The sequence below is a fragment of the Dipodomys merriami genome, unplaced genomic scaffold, assembly GCF_024711535.1.
Source record: "Dipodomys merriami isolate MVZ:Mamm:240054 unplaced genomic scaffold, mDipMer1.0.p SCAF_5, whole genome shotgun sequence".
Taxonomy (NCBI): Eukaryota; Metazoa; Chordata; class Mammalia; order Rodentia; family Heteromyidae; genus Dipodomys; species Dipodomys merriami.
This window is the reverse complement of record NW_027206068.1, coordinates 29,316,358-29,336,676: the sequence shown is the minus strand read 5'-3', so window position 1 is coordinate 29,336,676 and position 20,319 is coordinate 29,316,358. Positions and strand designations below refer to the sequence as shown.

The following is a 20,319-nucleotide window of genomic DNA, read 5'->3' as shown; positions in this document are numbered from 1 at the left end:
CCCATCTTTTTTCTTTGGATAAAGCTTTGTATAAATGCATGTTCAACCCTTAATTATAGTAGGTAAATCATAGTTTACCCTGGAAGAATCTTTTGATTTGTCTCTTAATAGGTTATATACATCTAAATGTTTGTATTTCTATTATAGAGTTATAATCTTGTTCAGTACAAAAGTATGTAATTCTTTCTAGGGGTGCTGAGGCAGAATAGTTTTATATTTCTTTTTAACGATTTATATTAGTAGGTAGATTCCTTGGAGTCCTGTATTCACAGACTAAAACTGAGGAAGGAGGGTTGACATTGTTTACCATACTCCTTTTAAAGAATAGTTCCTGATTATGTTACACTTTACCCTTACATATTATTACATTGTCATGATAGTTGAGATACAGCAAAAACAATTTGAAGTTGGGTGCCAGTGGCTCACATATCTAATCCTAGCTGCTCAGGAGACTGAGATCTAGAGAACTGGATTCAAAGCCAGCCTGGGCAGAAAAGTCGGCAAAACTCTATCCCCAAAATAACCAGCAAAAAGCAGGGGCTTGAACTTGGGCTCACACTCTCCCTTGGCTTCTTCAGCATTAAGCTTTCCACTTGAGCCATAGTGCCACTTCTAGCTTTTCTTCTAATTGGAGGTAAGAGTCTCATGGGCTTTTTTGCCCAGGCTGGCTGTGAACTTCAATCCTTGGATCTCAACTCCTGAGTAGCTAGTGCCCAACACCAGCATCCTGCTAGATTATGTGACACATTTAATCTATACAAGGCTTTCTTTATACGAGAAGAGTTTTTGTCACATGGCAGATCGTCACTCTCCAAGTCCCTATTTAGCCTGTAAGTCTCACATGAAGAAAGAGGTGGGGAATGCAGGGAAACGGAGGGAAGGGAATCTTCTGCACTTCAAGGACTATAGACCTGATGAAGAACCCAGAGTTCATTGTAGCTCAACCACCATTCATACATGCTCAATTTCTCATCCACTTTTGTCTACTGTGACTTAGAGTTTATTCAATTTATGCTAAACTTTTTAATCTTAATTCTTTAATAGAAGACCTTAATCATCTTACCTGAATTCCCACATCAGTGATTTTATAACACTCAGATATAGAAAGTTCCTTCAGTTTTTTATGTCTGGAAAGTATTGACAAACCCTAAAAATGTAAAGAGCATTTCATGAATAATTTAGTACAGATGGTACGTTTCCAATCACTACTTGTTCAAGCTAACAGCATAAAAAAGACAACCACTTATGCAAACTAATTAGCTTCTGTCTTTTAACTTCTTGATATTTAAAAAAGCATAAAATCATGTTGACTAGAAAAAAAACTATTAAGTAAAATTTTCCTGTTGTCTCAAATGGTTTATAAAGTATTAGAGAATCGCAGAGCAAATTAATTCAAGAAGTTAAGCTGCTATGTTTCCTGATAAATGCCGGCTAAATCACCCTTTCTTTGAAGATACTCCATGTGGCTAATGTTTTATATATATATATATATATATATATATATATATATATATATATATATATATATATTCAATTAACCTAAGAAACAAATATATATGTATGTGTATATATATATGTGTATATATACCTTCAATTAACCATCTTCCTTCTTCAGCCTTTTGAGTACTGGAATTACAGGCATAAACCACTACCCTCAACTTATATTCATTATTTTATATTTTATTTTCAGGGCTGGTTTACATTTCATCGATCTTAAATACAACATTTGGAACATAATTGAAAATGATTTTTTTCCTGGATGTACAGATTAAATCCTCTCATTTAAAGAAAAAAGAGAAAAATCCAGAAAAGAAAAGAATGATTAATTTAGCTACTGTTTAAACTATGGTTCTGATTTTGCTCAAAGGTCCTATATACTACTGCAAAATCTCTCAGTTGATTTTTTTAATGTTATTGTGTCTCTGTGTCTTTTGCTAGGAACACATTGTTTTCTTCCTCATTTCCAAACAAAGAATAGCCAAACCCCGTGGAGCCATCACATATGGTCTGCATTCCAGATGATGATATTTTATATTCATGTTAGAAGAACTGGAAGAGTTTAGATATTCTCCAACAGGAACCAAATTATTTGAACAAAAATATCAAGAACTGCAAAGTTCATCACTGCATCCTATATTTGATAAGATATGCTTTATTATTCTATTATAAAACTGTCCTATGAAATTATCTCTTAAGTGTGCATTTAGATTTGTGTAGACTAGTTAGAGGTTTTTAAGATTAGCTACAAGTAAAATGCACTTACTAAATATGACATGTATCAGTCTAGATGTTCTTTACCACTTTATTAAAACATCCTGAAAACTAAAATATTAAAACAGAATGTATGCTTAATCAATACCATTGTTCATTAAAAAATAAAAGTTCAAAATTAAATTGATCAATACCATAAATGCATAGTAAGATGTCACAACTCATTTATGAGGATGACTAGAATTAAAAGGCTAGACATTAAAGAGTTGATGCAAAGCCGGGTGCCAGTGGCTCACGCCTATATTCCTAGCTTCTCAGGAGGCTGAGATCTGAGGATTATGATTCAAAGCCAGCCCGGGCAGGAAAGTCCATGAGACTTTTATCTCCAATCAACCACCAGAAAACCGGAAGTGGAACTGTGGCTCAAGTGGTAGAGTGCTCGCCTTGGGCTGAAGAGCTGAAGGATAGCACCCAGGCCCAGAGGTCAAGCCCCATGACCAACAACACCAACAAAAAAAGGGTTGATGAAGATGTGGACAAATTTGCATCCTTATAAGGTGCTAGTAGCAACTATGGAAAATGATGGTAGAAATCTGAAGATGGTCAGCAACTATGGAAAATAGTCAAACAGTTCCTCAAAAGTGAAACACGGAGCTGGGAGCCAACTTTGTGTAATCTTTGCTACTTGGGAGGCAGATACTGATTATGGTTCAAGGCGAGTCCAGGCAAAAAGATCCCACCCATCTCAACAAATAGTTGGGCAAGGTGCCTGTTATCCTAACTATCTAAAAGCTGATAGCAGGAGGATTGCAGTTCCAGGCCAGGTCAGGCCAGGCAAATGGTTCATGAGGCTCCATCTCATTAGAATAGGCAGGTGTGGTGATATGTGCATTTCATCCCAGCTATAGTGACAAGAGTAAATAAAAGGGTCACAGTGCAGACCAGCTTAGGCACAAAGCAAGAACCTTTCTCAAAAGTAACCAGAGAGCTAGGTACCAGTGGTTTACACTTGTAATCCTAACTACCCAGAAGGTTGAAATCTGAGAATTACAGTTCAAAGTCAGCCCAGGCAGGAAAATCTATGAGATCTTTATCTCCAATAAACTACTCAAAAAAAAAAAAATCTGGAAGTAGAGCTGTGGCTCAAGTGGTAGAGTGCTAGGCTTGAGCAATAAAGCTCAGGGCTAATGCCAAGTCCTAGGACCCCCCCCCCCCCCACACACACATACACACGAAAGAAGAAGAAGAAGAAGGAGGAGGAGGAGGAGGAGGAGGAGGAGGAGGAGGAGGAGGAGGAGGAGGAGGAGGAGGAGGAGGAGGAGGGAGGAGGAGGAGGAGGAGGAGGAGGGGGAGGAGGGGGAGGAGGGGGGGAAGGGGGAGGAGGGAGGGGGAGGGGTAAGAGGAGGGAGGGGTAAGAGGAGGGAGGGGGAGGGGGAGGGGGAAAAGGGCAGGAAGAAGAGTAAACAGGTTGGTGATGAAGCCTATGTAGTAGAGTGCCTGTCTAGAAAGTGAGAAGCTGTACTGCACCCTCCAAAACACTCCACAAAGGTGACACTTAGTTATCATATAACCCAGAAATTAGATCCAACTCAAGACAAAACATGTCCACACAAAATTTTATACATGAATGTTCCTAAAATATCCAAACGTCTATCAACAGATGAATAGGTAAATAAAGTGAGTTATATCGATGCAATACCATGCTATTTAGTAATCAAAGGTAGTAACACAAGCTATTTTATGGAATAACCCCAAAACATAACATAAAGTAAAAGAAGTCAGAATCAAAACCCACATATTATATGATTCCATCCATATGTAAAGGCCAAGATGGGCAAATGCATGAAAACAACAAATAATATGTGGTTGTCTAGGGCTGACCTGGGGCTGGACTAGGGCTAGCAGTGGCTGCTAACGGAAAGGATCTATTTTTGGAGAGATAAAAATGTCCTGGAATTTGATTCTTGTTATGGTTACACAACTCTGAATATATTTTAAACCACTAATTGTATACTTGAAATTAGTGTGTTTTTCTTGCATGTTGTGAATGGGTGTATATTGAATTTTTAAAAATTATCTGAACTATTGGCTATAAAATTCCTCCTAAAGTAGAAGCCATGAGCCCCATAAGTTCATTGTTTGTTTTATTTAATATCTTGGGATGAATGTCTTAGAGGTTAGTGACTAATGCTAACCTTTTACCTCTGTAAAAGATGAAAAGGCTAGAGCAGCAAGGCAGCACAAATATAAGGAGGAAAGGGGAGACTGCAGGATGGAGTGACTGGGTTCTTGGACAAAGACAAGCTGGAGTCCACTTCCAGGTGAGGCATCATTGCAATGTGGGTCCTCCCTGGTCTCCAGAAGCCAGCCAGACTTACAAGGGCTCTTGTAGGAGAGAGGTTTATTTTCCCAAAGAGGCTAAATTTAATAACCAGGCAAAACAGGGAAAATGACTTGGCGTGGGAACTGGTGACGTCAGCATCACTGCAGGTGGTGCAAGAATCTGAGGCTTCAGGTATCCTAAGATCCAAATGCTCCTCTATAGCCCATGTAACAGAGGAAGCTGTATCTAGGAATCCTAAGCCAGTATCAGGTTCGTTTGAGGAGAGTGTCAAGACACAAGGTTCAAAAGAAAGCATAGACCAAGTCACAAGAGCCTTGTACATTATTCTAAGAAAAAAAATGGGCTTTGGCCTATGCAACACAGATGGATAGAGCTTTCCCTGTCGAGAGAATACGGGCTGCTACCTAGTGAACATAATGAGAAGAACTAATTGGCAGGGGTGACTGCTTCCAGTAGGAATGAAAAGTTGGTCTACAAGAGCTGTTTAAAGAGGAAGAAGAATTTGAAGGAAGCTTTAAAGATACAGTATGTTCTTGACAAGGAAAATAATGGGAACAGTGTTTCATATTGAGGAAGTGGCATGGAGGGAGACTTCACTTGGGAAGTGTGAGTTGTTTTGGAAGTAATTCAGCTTGAGGGTCACTGGGCTGAGTGGGAGGGGAGACAGAACACTGCCAGGAACAGAAACATCCACACAAGATGTTGGAAGCAGAAAATCCATGAACATTTTTCCTCCAATTTTACATCTGGAATTGTTTAGCTAATGTAGATTAGCATTAGCAATAAATGAGTTACCAAATGTTGGGATGGTGTATTTGTTTGCATGTCTGTGTGTTTCTGTGTTGTGTACTTACTATACAGCTGAGTCATACTACTTCTGGATTTACAATATCACTAACATAAATGTAAAATGTCCTCCTCCCAACTCTTTATTTTACAAATACTCAACTTTACAGAAAAGTTTTTAAAAAATGTCCCATTAAAACTTTTTTAAAGGGGTAGGGGAACAAAAAAAATAATATGGGATGAATATGAGTAAAGCATATTATGTGCATGTGTGAAAATATCACAATTAAGCCCCCTTGTATAACTAATATGTGCTAATAAAAAAGATCGAAAGAATGTTACAAAGAATACCTCTTACCGAATTCATCAATTACATTTTACTATATTTTCTTAACTACTGTATATATGAGCATTCATATTTTCTTCATGTACTTATATGAATATAGTTTAATATTTCTACACATATACATGTAACTTTTTATATATTTGCACAGAAATTTCTCCAAACCTTTGAAAATAGATTTCAGATAGCATGGTGCTTTATCCCCTAAATATTCTCTATACATCCTTGTAGGAATAAAGATGCTCTGCTGTGTAACTCTATAGTATTATGTGTACATTGTATAACATGCATGGCATTATGAAACCTGACAAGTTCTAGTAATGCCCTAATAGTTAATAATACAAAGTCAATAATTATTTTTTCTTATAGCCATAGTCAGTTTGTGAATTGCATGTTTGTTATGTCTTCTTAGCTTTTAGTTTTGTCTTTCAAGACATTGACTCTTGAAGGTCCCAGTCCAGTTTCTGTGGGGAATTGCTAATTCTCAACTCACAAGTGGTTTTTTCGTGTTGTTTTAGAGGTCCCACTTCCCTGGACCTCAGGCTTCAATTGTGTGTGTTCTGTGCATATGGGTGGTCTCTTGCAAGAGTATCATCAGACTAAGACATGCAGCTGTATTCACTCCCACTCAAGCTCAAGCAGAACTGAGAAAATGTGGAATTTGAAGAAGCCTTAAGTGTTTAGTTAAGAGGAAGGAAACAGTGCCAGATTCACTCATTCATTCACTCATTGAACATTTGGGGTGCCTCTTAGGAACTAGGCCTCAAGATGAGTTGGTCCAGCCCCAGCCCGGAAGAAACTTATGATGCTGGCGGGAGGCAGACAGAGAGATCAAATATTGAAATATACTGAGCTGGTGACTGGGGTACAGGCATATAGAAAGTACAGCAGAAACAGAGGAGACCCTAAATTTACAGAAATTCCGGAAAATCTTCTCACAGCTGAAACTTCAGAGATAAGAATTTACTGGGTAGAGATTCGGGGAGAGGGTGTTTCAGACGGATGGAATAACTTGTCAGGGAGAAGAAAGAGAACAGAGTGTTTGAGGAGATGGGAGGGTTGGTTCTGTATTGCTGGAGCGAAAAGAGAAAGGTTCAACAAGCTGGAAGTGGGGCTGCAGAGGGAAGCAGGGTCCCAGGAAGAGCAGGGTGCAGCACACCAGGTTGTTTAGATTTTCTACTGTGAGCAGAGTGGAACCTCTGAGAAACTCTGAAGAACATAAGGGTGGCCTGGGAGTTGCACACTGGAAGGTTCTACCGCATTAGAGTGGTGGGTTCGCAGACAGTGGCTTCAGAAAAGAGAGGTGAAGAAGAACAATAGCACTGGAGGGGGAGTTGCGCCAGAGAAAAGAGAATTCCACTATGGTAAAGATGATGACAATACTCACACTGGCTTCTTTCTATTCTAGTACAGTTGAGCTCAATTAGTAGCTATTATTGCTACTAGGCTATTTTAAGACACCACAGATAATAGGAAACCCTGCTGTACTGTAGCAGCGATAAGATTCACAACAACGGGCATCATTGATATTGCCTAGAAATGATCTAGACTGACAAGTGATGTTATGGTAGTTATAGACAGCATGAATGATATGCCAAGGTTCTTTCCCTTTGCCATCAATGTCAGGGATTGCATGCTTAGCATCTCCCTATCCAGGTACATGAGGAATGGCATGAGGAACATTCAGGAAGAAGGCATAGCATGTCTAAAGGTCTTGAGGTAGGCAAGAATTTGGCTTGAGGAGCTAAAAGAAGGCATGGGGTGGGGTTGGAGGGAAGGAAGCTAGGAGAGCACAGGTATGAGGTGATACCAGAGGGTTGTGAAGCGGTGTGTCTAACTCACTTCCTGGTCTTCCCCTGATTAAATTTCTTTATTTCATTGGACACTGTTGGTTATTTGCTCTGCTTCATCTTCGACTGCATTGGCTTGGTTTTTGTACCACCTTCTGACACTCCTCCTTTAGTCTCTGTCATAGACCCTTTCGCCCACCCTTTAGCGTTGGTGCTCCTCTGTTGCTCCTAGGTGGACATCTCTCTTCAGTCCCATGTCTCCCTGAGGACACCAGCCATCGTCACACCTTTGGGTGAAGGACATCCTCACGCGCAGCTCATCATTCTCTCCTCACTAGCCTTTCACCTGAGTCTCTTACCTGCCGTACTTCAGCCTGATAAAGCTGAAATCCACTTCCTCTCAAAACCCATTACTTTTCCTAGCCGGTTACTTTCTGTGAAGTGGGACCTTCACCCACTCAAAGCCAGAATTTAAAAATCATTCTTATCCCTCCATCCTAGACCCTCATCTTCTACAAGTTATCAATCACCGAGTTTATTCAGTTTCACCTACTTAATATTCTTGAATAAGACTTTCCCATGCTACTGCTAGCCTCTGTTCCAGTTCAAGAACTCCTCACCTCTGTCTTCAACTCCTCCAGTCTTTTTCCCTTCCAATCTAGCCCCAAAGAATTCCAAATGATTTGTCTAAAATGGGAGACCAGCTCTGATGAAGCTATAGAGTATTATCTGTGTCTTCAAGTCCCAGCTCTTTGGTCTAACATGGAATGTCCCCAGTGATACCTGCTTTTCATAACAAATTCTAGCAGGTCTCAGCTGCCTAGGCTCCTGGAACAAGACTGTGTTTGGATTCTTCTATGTGGGAAAGGCTGAGTCAAATCTCTCCATCATCACACCTGTCACACCATATTTAAATCGCCCACACATGTCCTTCCAAAGCAGAATGCAGAGAACAGATCTGATTCATGTGGTTGGTCATTGTCTAGTCCAGCACTTGTTCCTTCACTCAAGGAGTGTTGTGTTCACCACTTGCCAGGGTTCTGGGAAACAGCAGTAAGCAGAACAAAGTCTTGGTCTCTGTGGACTTCATGTTCTAAGTGGGGGATGCCACTCCACTGGCCTACATAATAGCTACTCACAATCTAGTACAATCATGAAAATGGTTGAAATGTGGGCAAATGAGAGTCTTCCTAAACCACTGTCTAAGCACACCGTCTGGAACATTACTGACTCATTTTTCCTTTAAATAACAAATATGGTAGTGACCAAGGCAACTGAAAAAAGGGGATTGAGCTGTGCTGATTGTGGGTAGTGTGGTCTTTAGTAAATTATAATTCTCTTTACTAATAGAATACAGTTTCCTCTATACATTCAGATACAATATCATATCAAATAGTCATATCAAATAGAAAAGGAAGGAATAATACCTAATTTTTTGGGGAGGTGTGGTCCAGTCGTGGGGCCTGAACTCTAGGCCTGGGCGCTGTCCCTCAGCTCTTCAGCTCAAGGTTAGCGCTCTACCACTTAAGCCACAGCGCCACTTCCGGCTTTTTTTTTGTTTGTTTGTTTATGTGGTACTGAGGAAATGAACCCAGGGCCTCATGCATGCAAGGTAAGCGCTCTACCACTGAGCCACCTTCCCAAGCCCTAATACTTGATTTAATTACAGGATTTTTGATAAATTATCTTTTGTTTATTTTGCTGGTATTGGAGACTTAACTCAGGCTAGACACTGCAGTAGCCAGCTCATGCTACTTAGGAGGTATAGATTTGGAAGACCATAGCTCTAGGCTAGCCCAGGCAATAAGTTAGCAAGAACCCATGTCAATAAAGAAGCTGGGTATGGTAGAATGCAACCAAAATCCTAGCTATATGGAGGAAGGCTTACAGCCTGAACCCAGCCTGGGCAAAAAGCATGAGACTATATTTAAAAATAAAGCAAAAGCTCTGGCAGTTTGTCTCAATTGGTAGTGTGTGCCTAACAAGCATATGGCCCCAAGTTCAAACCCCAATGTCCCCTCTGCCCCCACCCAAGATCTTAAGGACACCTAGCCTTTGTCAGCCTTTCAATATTATTTCTCACACTTTCTTGAAGATTAAGCTACCCCAACTAAGTGGATTTCTTGAAGCCACTGCATGTTTAGACTCCATGCCTCTGTGCAGGTCATTTCTTCTCAGGCTCACACTCCCCTCTCCTTCTCTTGGAAAATAAGACTTTACTTGACCCTCTTTGCTTCCCCATGCAGACAGTGCTGTGCAAACATTTGTCCACCATAATGCCAATGCCAGAAGGAGGTGCCGTATTTTTTCCTGTTCATTTAGGCACACAGTTAGAATAGGTAACTGTAAACTAAGTGAGTAGTGTAATTCTAACCAAAAACTCACTCAGGGGCTGGGAATATGGCTCAGTGGTAGAGTGTTTGCCTTGCATGCATGAGGCCCTAGGTTCGATTCCTCAATACCACATAAGCAAAAAGAAAAATGCCGGAAGTGGCGCTGTGGCTCAAGTGGTAGAGCGCTAGCCTTGAGCTGAAAAGCTGAGGGACAGTGTCCAGGCCCAGAGTTCAGGCCCCACGACCGGACCCCAAAAAAGAAAAAAACAAAAAAATACCCAAAAAACCCACTCAGATGAACTGAGACTACAATCAGAAAACAAGAAAATGCCCCCCCCCTAAAAGTATGACTGGATCAATTTGATCTCTGGAGTGTATGTGCGATGTCCCTCCGAGCTAGGGTTCTAAATGTTCAGTCTGTAGTCAGACTCACACTTCATCAGACCTATAGTCCACCAAGGGTGTTCAGTTGCCCCAGCTGACATGTGGGCTGACTCATTTTCATTTGAATGTTTGAGGTTAAGTCCCACAGCGGCTATGGCACTGTTATTGTCAATCACTTGCCTTTTAGAGAAGACTGAACTGACTCACAGGAAGAAAACAATCCCCTTCTCAAGATTTACTTTCAATCATTTAGCAGAAAACAACTAGTTTTTAAACCATGAGGATCTATTCACAGCTCTCTTAAATATGTGCTCTTCAGAAGAAAATAAAAATAGAGAGTGGAACTTGAAATTCTATTCTTAATTTTCCCTCACTAGGTAAAATTTTAGTAAATGGTTTTTGGAAATAAGAGAATTGTTTTTCACCAAATACTATAAAAACAAAGCTGTAACATTTAGTCCCCACTCCATCCGTTCAGCAGACATTCACCAGACACTTCAGGCTTGAGATAGTATAGTGGTGCAATTTAATTCTGAAGTTTATTATGTGCTTTGATCCTCTCCTTCTTGTTATGCTGTGACCTTCCAGTGGCAACAGAGTACTCACATGATGCAGGGAGAGTTCTTACAGGAAAACAGGAGAAAAAATCACATGCCTTTAAGCTTTAAAAGTCTAAGTTGTGACAGACTTAGGGCATAACATTTTTAACAACTATAAAGCTAGAATCTATGTCAAGAGAAAAGGAGAGGAGCAAAGATAAGAAGAGAGGGTGGAGGAGACAGGTTAAAAAAAGAGGGGGGGAAGGGAGGAGACAGAATCAAGAAAGGAGCGAGAAGGGGAAAGAAAGGAGCTGAGGGGAAGGGAGAGCCAGAGGAAAACTAAAGAATGAGATGCTGAGGAATTCCCCCCAGAGGGTCCTGCTCAGATCTGTTCAGCTGGAAAGGAATTTGGAACCTCCAGACAGGTTTGAGGACCTAGAAATAAATGGGAATTCATTCCACTTTTTCCTGGTAGGATTGCGGGGGGGAAAAAAAGCAGAGTTTTTCTGTGATCATCATTTTATTGTTAAAATTTAATGAGGGAAACAGAAACAACTCAGTACTCAGCACTGAGGAAATTTAATTTTAACAGAATCGTCTACATAGGAGAAAGATAAACTGAAAATCCAAATGACACAATCTAGAGATTAACAGCAGTAAGAAGACACTAAACTAGAAGGATAAGGGGAAGAGGTGGTATTATTAAAACCAGAGCCAAGATCACCAAGGAAAGCTAAAACTACAATGAATCTGTTCAAAGAATAGGCTACAAAGGAAATTTGGGGAATGGTGATGATGTAAAGAAAGAGGGAAGAACTCTCTGGCCCCTTCTTTCTGGGGACTCTGCTCACTCACAAATGTGTCACAGATACCAACCTCAGCTTGAAATCTGGCTGACATGAGTTAGCCACAGTGCAGCAGAGTAAGGAGAGGCCGAGGCCTGAGTCAGTGGGCCAAAACAGATGTGGGAACAGAATGTTTGCAAGGGTGGTCTGGGACAATGGACTAAGATGGCCTCACCACATTCTAGCATGACCTGAGAAGTCCTAAGCTAGGCCAACATGCTAAGGAAGCCTGAACACTTGAAAAGATCTTGAAGTTGGGATGAAGACACATCAGGGATCTTGTAGGCCAGAAACTAAAGACCACGGGTCCTCTGAATTCCAGCATTAGACTGAAAACAGCATGAGGGGAACAGATGTGAACCCCCACATGATGAGCTGTTCCATGTAACTGCTTCATATTATGCTTGAATAGCAGTTCAAAGAAGAGACCATCAGAGAAGAGACCCTCTAGTAGAGGAATGGGAGCTGAATCCAAGTGTACTCATGGGTAAAGAAAGGAAAGAATCTAAACCAATGAACAGACACACCTGTCATCTTGAAGAGCCCTCTGACTGTTGGGGAAGGATGGACACATCATGTAAAGAAACAGAATAGATCATGTTTAAAGTTGCTCATAGAGATTCACACAGAGAAGTTCCAATACTTACTTGCAAGGTAGAGTTCTTAGAGAAGGTCTCCCAAACAAGTGATACCTGGTATCATTCAGAGATGAATAAAGATTTAGTAAGACAAAGGCAAAGGAGTCTTTCCTCTTGTCTTCCTATGTCTCTCCTACTGAACTGTCTTCAGGAGGAGTCTATACATTTCTCATTTAACTAAAGCCTACCAAAGTGATTCAGAAACATGGCTGACCACTTAGGTCTTAGCTTCTATTAGATTAGCAAATGAGACAGTGATACCAAGGTAGGATGGTAGAGGCTTCACTTTAAGAGTAGTAATAGTTAATTTCAAGAAGAAGAAGAAGATGATGATGATGATGATGACAACAACAACAACGAGGAAGAGGAGGAGGAGGGGAGGAAGAGGAGGAGAAGAAGAGGAAGAAGAGGAAGAGGAGGAAGAAGAGGAGGAAGAGGAGGAGGAGGAAGAAGAATAAGAAGAATAAGATCTGGGTGCTGGTGGCTCATGCCTGTAACTCTAGCAATTCAGGAGGCTAAGATCTAAAGCTCGCTGTTCAAAGCAAGCACAGACAAGAATGTCTTTGAAACACTTTATCTCCAATTAACAACTAGAAAACCAAAGTGGTGGAACGCTAGCCTTGAGCAAAAGAGCTCAGAGATAGCACCCAGGCCCCAAGGTCAAGCCTCATGACCAACACAATAAATAGATATATATTAAAAAATGAATGAATTAATGAATAAGTAAAGGGCTTAATGGGGCTATTTCTAGACTTCAGTCTTGAAGTAAAGACTTATATCTTAAGGTTTTTAGATAGTTTATAGACTGTGTAATCCACAAGAAATATACACTTAAGCCATCTAAAGTATATGATCTTCATGTCTACCAAACTTCTTTGATAAAACAAATTTCAGGTTATTTTGCATGACTTTGTCAGTACTTTCCTCAAATTATTGGATTTTGAGATTTTTTTTAAACTGAGAAACATAACGATTTACAATAACCTCATCTATCTCTATTCTAGAAGCAATGTTCCTAAATCTGCTGCTTATAATTTATTAAATAAATAAAGCTAGTTGTTCTTCTCTCCATTGTTTATAAATCAGAAAATGATTACTTTACAGAAAATAATAAACTGTTCTGAATATTTTTTTACCTCATTACAGATGACTGTTCCAGAGATATCTACCGATACCAAAGAAAAGATGTTTACAATATACTCAAGTCCTTGATCAGTCAAATGGCCACAATTTCTTAAACTCAAGTAGTTCAAATTAGTGCAGCTAAAAGGAAAAGACATAAAGAATTAAGTTCAGCTTTCAATACAATCATTGATATCTATTTCTTTGTGTAAATATTATTGAAGATAGGGTTTTCTTTTTCTCAACATAAATGTAAGCCTAAAAGTGGAAAGTAACTTGGCATTATAAAGTTGAATGAAATGCAGGTAGATTAATATGCAAGAGTTTCTTTAACTTAGTTTCATATTTCATTTTTAAAAGCAAAAAAAAAATTACAGGTATGGACAACATTATGGAAATGCCACAATGACAAGTCACAGAACTCCAAAGTTTGCTGCAGGAATTGGATTTGACCTTTAGTGAACACAAGGCCTCTGGCAAGAATAAACAACCCAGCTACAAAACCCCTTGTGAAATACGGAGTAAAGGTTCCCATAGAGGCAATGTCTTTGTAAAGTACAGCAAGTCACTGTTCAAATAGTCATCACTTCGTGAGTGGCTCTGTTTCAAATGCTTCCTAGGTAACGGTGATGAGAAACAGCTCAGATGTCATCAAGATACTACTTTAATGTGTGACTTCAATGTCTTTGATCTGATTTCACTGAGGATTGAATTGATGTTCTCCAAAGGGCTTAGAGTCATGGTCTTTAGGTCTGTCTCTGATCCTTCCTATTGGCCATTATGCAATTGCTAATGTAGCACATAGAGTTCTCTGATGTAGAATATTGGTTTCCCATACCGCTCTGCCAGTTGCACAATAGAGGAATCACCCAGCAGCACACAGTTACTTAAGTTGAGCTCTCTTATTTTTGTGCTGGAAGGGCCCTCAAGAAACTGCTTTAGTCCCATATCACCAATCCTGTAAGAGACAGTGAGAAAAGCTTCATATATTATTTTACATATAATGGTATTATCCTAACAGTTTTTAATATCCATTTTTGAAACAGTAAGTCACGTTATTATACTAAGATTGTCAACATTTTAAAACCAAATTTGATTTAGCACAGGTGATAATAATGGGAGAGGTATTTAAAATATTCTTCACTTGATTATTTAATTGAGTAGCATAATTTTTAACAACACAAGAGAGTCTCTTTCTCCCAGGTTAAAATGAGAACAGATTAAGCAATCTCTAATATAATATCTAGGAAAAAAACTCATGAGAGGGAGACTAAGATTTACAAATTACTGCTTGACTTGGAGGGATTTGCACAAGATCAATTCAGGTGATTTCACCAACAGGTGAAATACAGATCCTTTCCTTCTGAATCAGAGAAAACCTGATGGTAGAAGACCCTGACCTAACTTACCCATACTGTCCTAATTACAAACTCCTGCCTGGTGTCAGCACCTGGTATCTGTCCTGCTTTATAATGTCTGAAGATTTGTTTGGCCTACCAGCTCCCTTTCTAATTCCATTTGGAGACTACCAATTCCTTCTAAAAAGCATTTTAGCAAATAAAGCAAGGCAGGTAAATACATCAATATAATCAAACCTAAAGTATCTTCACACAAAACAAGCCTACAGGTAGATGTACACAGGAAGAACACAGAACAGCACAGGTTGATTGCTGACAGGTTCTATATCCTCCATTCGGTCAAACTGACCATGAACAGAGTAATAGAGCCAAAAGGTGATGCCCTGTTTCAGCTGATCAGTCTATTTTAATAAATATGGCTGTGCCCATCACTCCACTCTCCACCTGTAATATGAAAGGCAGATGTGCAACATCTGGGTAAGCACATCAAGCTAGGTGGAAGTGGGGAAAGAGTACATAAGAAGAAGGAAGAGCAAACACAACCAATCAAACTTTCCTAATGGCAAACACTGGGGTTGGAGTAATCCACCGGGAGATGCTTTCACTAACAAGAAAACAAAACACAGCATGGGATTTTTCAGGCTAAGAAAACATGCCTCTGGAAAAGAATTTTAAAATATTAGATTTTGAAGAATAGTAGTTAATATGGAGTGAACTGGCTAAAATAAAAACATAGTGTTCATCTATGGTAAGAACAAGTGACAAACTAAAATTTAAATAATAATAATCTAAGGTCTCTAAGCCAAAAATGACCATTTAGAAAATTAGAAAATAGAGGGAATATTTTAAAAGTTCTTTTCAAATGCTGAAGATAAGGATGAACAATTTAAAATAAATAAGATATTAAAGAAAAGATTCCTGAGAAAATACTAGAGAAATAAAAACAAATCATCAATAAAAATCCATCAAATAAAAAACAATTTATAAATTAAAAAGAAAAAAGTAAAAATTACAAAAACTAAGTAAAAATAAAATGCAAAGATGAATCAAAGATTAAATATATCACCTTTGTAATAACAACAAATATGTAAGTTTTATAATAATTGTAAGTTAGAAATAAATGAAAAATATTATTCATTAAAATAAATATTCTCTAAATGGCTTTGTAAACAAAATCCAAACTATAAGTAATCTGTAAAAAATGATATTTAAAATAAAATGCCACTTTTTCAAATGCCACTTTTATATTGCATAAAAAATACTGTGAGAACAAGTTATTGTCTTTTCACTGTTGTATATTTTCATTTTCTTTTTCCTCTGCTGTCATTTATTCAGCTCTCTCCTATCACAATGACTACTCCCCTCTGTGAATTCTAATATGGGTGCTAGCAATCTGTTTATTTTGATATGAATATTATATCTTTATTTTTGAAAGGCTTTCTCAAATCTATTTTTATCACTTTGCTTTCTCATACTCATAATTCCATCATTTGTTTCTGCAAATATTTCACACATAGTGACTTACCACTCTAATAATTCTCATACGGATTTATTTTGCTGGTTCTGATGACTCTCATGGTGACTCATATCTTGGTGCAGCTGGCAATCTTTGGTTCTGATCATGTATAAATTTACTTGGTCTTGATGGCTACTCAGAGGAGCAATGAACTAACTTATTCTAGGAGCCTGGATGCTACCCACCTGAGACTTTCTTCAACCTGAGGAAGTCCAGACCTGTAGAAGTCTCAGGTTCTGCATCTCTGCTTTGAATATTGCTCAAAGCTGATGCCCTTATGGCCAAGTTGACATGAACATTTATGCTCAGAGCAGGTCAGCCGTTCATTGCTTGCTACGCATGATTCATCTCAGGGAGCCTATTCACTGAGAGGGGTAGTGTGGAGTCAGGGGACTTGTGGCTGTTATGTATTTCTCTTACTCTGTGGGATCAGCAATATATTAAAAAGTATGTATTCCTCAAGGATATTATTTATGGCAGAATCCTTTGAAGTATTTTGTCAAGTCTTTTGGAAGCAGAAAACTTCCACTTAATGTTAATCATTTTGCAGAACACTTAATGAAATGAGAGGATAAAATCCAATTTTCTTCACATATTTATGCAGACAGGATTAGCTGTCTAATAGAGATACACATTCATATGGTATGCATGCACGCATGTATGTATGAATGTGTGTGTGTGTGTGTGTGTGTGTGTGTGTGTGTGTGTGTGTGTGTGTGTGTGTATCTATTACTCATCTGCGTTAAACACCGACCCAAACTTTCTGTATTTATTCCTGTGCCTCCCAGGTCCTGAGTCCAAGAATTGGATGTGAACTACTTGTGTGGTTATAGTTCAGGGCTTTGCCTAAGTTTATAGGAAAGATGCCAGCTGTAGATTCAGTCACCAAGGGGCTTGACTCAGACCTATTGTTCTTAGCAAGAGGTTGGTTTCTCCATGGCTATTGGTTGGAGGCCTTATTTCCTAATCCAAGTTTTTTTCCTATTCCAAAGCCTTATGTCTTCCCCAACCTTCTGTCAACCCAAGCTTCCTCATACTTTTTATAATAGGGAATATGAGTGAGGACATAGCTTAGCTTATTACACTAGTTTGTCTTAGATGCTTCCAAATGCTAGCCAATGTCACTGTAGAACAAGCGCTGCTCTATTGTTACCTGGCCCTATAAGATTATAAGGTGCCTCCATAAGTAAGGGGCTGAGATATCCACTGGAAAGATTTTACCAAGAACTTGATCCTTGCACACTTGACAACACCAATATCAAAACTGTAGCCTATAGTTAGACTGGTTCCTCATAAGCAAGTCAGAAAGTCATTCCTTGTGGGGAATGAATCTGTTAACCAAACTAGCCATGGGAATGCTTGCTACAAAAGGTAGCCAGAAAGTTTACTTAGTCTTACAAGGGTGACTTCTCATACCTTGAGCTATACCTAACAAGTTCCTTGAGTACCTATATACTCAGTCTGTGTTAGCTGCACCTCCATGTCATCACTAGACTCGACTTACCTCTATTAATCACAGGCCCTGATTTGCATGTTTGCTACACTAATCCTGATGAGAAGGCCTGGTATGTCCTAGACAATTGATATTTGTTGAACATATAACTGAGTGACTTCTTACCTTGCACAATTTGCCAGGTTTAACACAGTCAGCTGCTTCAGAGGTGACAGTAATTTGAGGCCACCGTCTGTTATTCCCTTGCAGTCCACCATGTAAATGTGAGTGATATTGGGATAATTCTTGTCTATGTATTTGAAGCATGCATCAGTAATCCTTTTGTTTCCTTTTTTAAAAAAAAGACAATCACTCTCTTTATAATTTCCCCAAAGTAAAAGTAGAGACTTAAGACTGGGCCACATTGTCTAGCATCACAAACCTTCAAACCGGATCTTTCTGAGACTGCAAGCCGAAAGAGCTTTGAAGGTACCATCAGAAATATGTGGTGACCCAATGAAAACCACTGATGTGATATTCAAGCACTTCTCAACCAAAACCTTTAGAAGAAAACAAGGAGGAGGAAATTAAGCACAGTGTATAGAATAAACATAGCACAGGAATGAGGTCATGAGTTTCAATATTTTCAGAAACTGACACACTAGTAAATTTTCTTAATTTCAAAGGAAGTGAGATTTTTCAATATATTTTAATATGTTCACATTTGAGTAAGGCAGAGGAATGAGAATTAAAACATATTACAAGAGTATGGGAAAACATGAGAAAATGGAATGTAGAAAAAAGTCCAGACATTTGGCAGCCTGACAGAGAATGAAGTATAAGAGAGTGAAATTTAAAAGCTAAGCAGGTTTGGGCCTGGCTATAACTTGGATGGGAGAATTCAATTTACAGTTGTAGTTAGGCTATAACATTATTGGAGCAATAATGTCTTAACTGTGAGAAAAAGTCTTTTAAAACTCAATATTCAGTGATTTTTGGTGGTACGTGCATGTAGATGGGTGTACATTTGAAGTGATTTTCTTATTATTAATAAATTAAAATGAAAAGGCAATTTATATTTTTGATAACTCAAGCCATTAGAATACCAGAGCACGTAAAGGAACTGGAGATAAACCTACTTTCTTACTACCTACTTTTACACAGCTGTCTGTCAGGGTTGGCATGTCATTGATGGTCAGGTGCATAATTCCACTGCAGCTATCTGCAATGTTCCTGAAGCCTTGTACTGAAATCTGAATCATACAGAGTAGGTAAAAAAATCATGAGAGAATCCAGTAGCATGACTTCTACTAAAATCCCAAGGTAGTAATAATCAAAGGTATGCTGTGATTTTTGTTGCTGTATACTAAAACAGAAACCATAATGGGGAGGAATTCAGTCTTGATATTTTCTTTAACATTTTTTAATTATCTTTAAGTAGTTGTACAAAGGGGCTAGTATTTCACACATCAGTTTATAAGTGCAAATCATCTTGGTCAATAACATCCTTTACAATTAATGTTTCAATGAGGTGAGAACCACTTAATACAAAATCAACCACTTAAATAAGCCATTTAACTATAATGAAACTATAATTATAATGGGTAAACACCACCTGTATTTAGTTCCAAACATTCTTATTAACCTAAAAGGAAAGTCTGTATCTAGTAAGCAGGTGCCCCATATAACCTCCTCTTAGCCTCTGGCATCAATAACCCCGTTTTCTGCCCCTGGGGATTATCTATGCAGAATCTTTTCTACCTAGCCTTTTCTGCAGAATCTTTTCTACCTAGCCTTTTCTACTTGTCTGTTTTCATTCTGCATATTTTTGGTCTTTCTTTTTGCAGCTTTATTCCTCTTAGTAACATCCTTTCATGAGATATACTACATTTTATTTATTCATTTGTCTGTTGATGGATATATGGAGTTTGGGCTCAAAATTCTTTCCTGTGATGCATGCCTGTTATATCTTCCCCTCTGAGAGATGATCATGTAAAACTTTTACTTTTGCCTACTGTGTCAGATAGCTATCAGGGACTGAACAATATTAAGTACTAGAGTAAGAGTCTGAAAAAAAAACAGAAGAGTACAAAAGTTAATCCCAGGCAAAACTGCAAGCGACCCCACTTGCAAGGCAAAACAGTCTAGATGGGACTGTGAAGGTTTTCTGTCTAGTTTTTCTGAGATGTGATCAAAGCACCAATGGAAGCAAAGCTATGGAAGTCCAGCCTTGGCTCCAATAGCAAAATCATGTCCATGAAAACAAGAGAAGGAGGTTAGGAGGAATGGAAATCTATAAAGCAAAAATGAAGCCATTTATATCATAATACATGGATTGTTAAGTAATTTTCCCTAAGTATTCCCAGAAAAAGAAGGTCAGGGGAGAATGTACATGTAAAAACATGAACAACTTGGGAGGAAAGAAAAATGTTGCAGCTAGACTCAGCAGATCTGGGCTTGAGTCTAACTCTGCTTCTTCCTCATTTTTGACAAAAGTGAACTCAACCTCACTGACTCTTAGTTTCCTCATCTGTTAAATAGGTATAGTAACACCTATTTTTATGAGATTCTTGAGAAGACAAAAGGAAGTCATGTATATAAAAGTGGTTTGGTTAGCACAACATCTAGCCATTAATATTGGATAAGCCTTTTCTTATTGTTCTGGGCATAGTTTGCTC

General features: G+C 38.7%; 1 protein-coding gene across 6 annotated transcripts in view; it reads right to left on the bottom strand.

Annotated features, from left to right (window-relative positions):
* The window catches only part of Fbxl13 (F-box and leucine rich repeat protein 13), a 153,687-nt gene that overhangs the window by 25,201 nt on the left and 108,167 nt on the right, over positions 1–20,319 (bottom strand). For 5 of the 6 annotated variants that reach the window (XM_069996314.1, XM_069996317.1, XM_069996318.1 and 2 more), the window contains 6 exons: positions 18,796–18,894; positions 18,084–18,201; positions 17,828–17,990; positions 14,174–14,293; positions 13,350–13,476; positions 1,064–1,147 (listed from right to left, as the gene is read on the bottom strand). In XM_069996314.1, coding sequence (XP_069852415.1) covers positions 1,064–1,147; positions 13,350–13,476; positions 14,174–14,293; positions 17,828–17,990; positions 18,084–18,201; positions 18,796–18,894 — 711 coding nt within the window. The remainder of the gene's footprint in view (positions 1–1,063; positions 1,148–13,349; positions 13,477–14,173; positions 14,294–17,827; positions 17,991–18,083; positions 18,202–18,795; positions 18,895–20,319) is intronic. The other variant, XM_069996316.1, reaches the window with a different exon arrangement.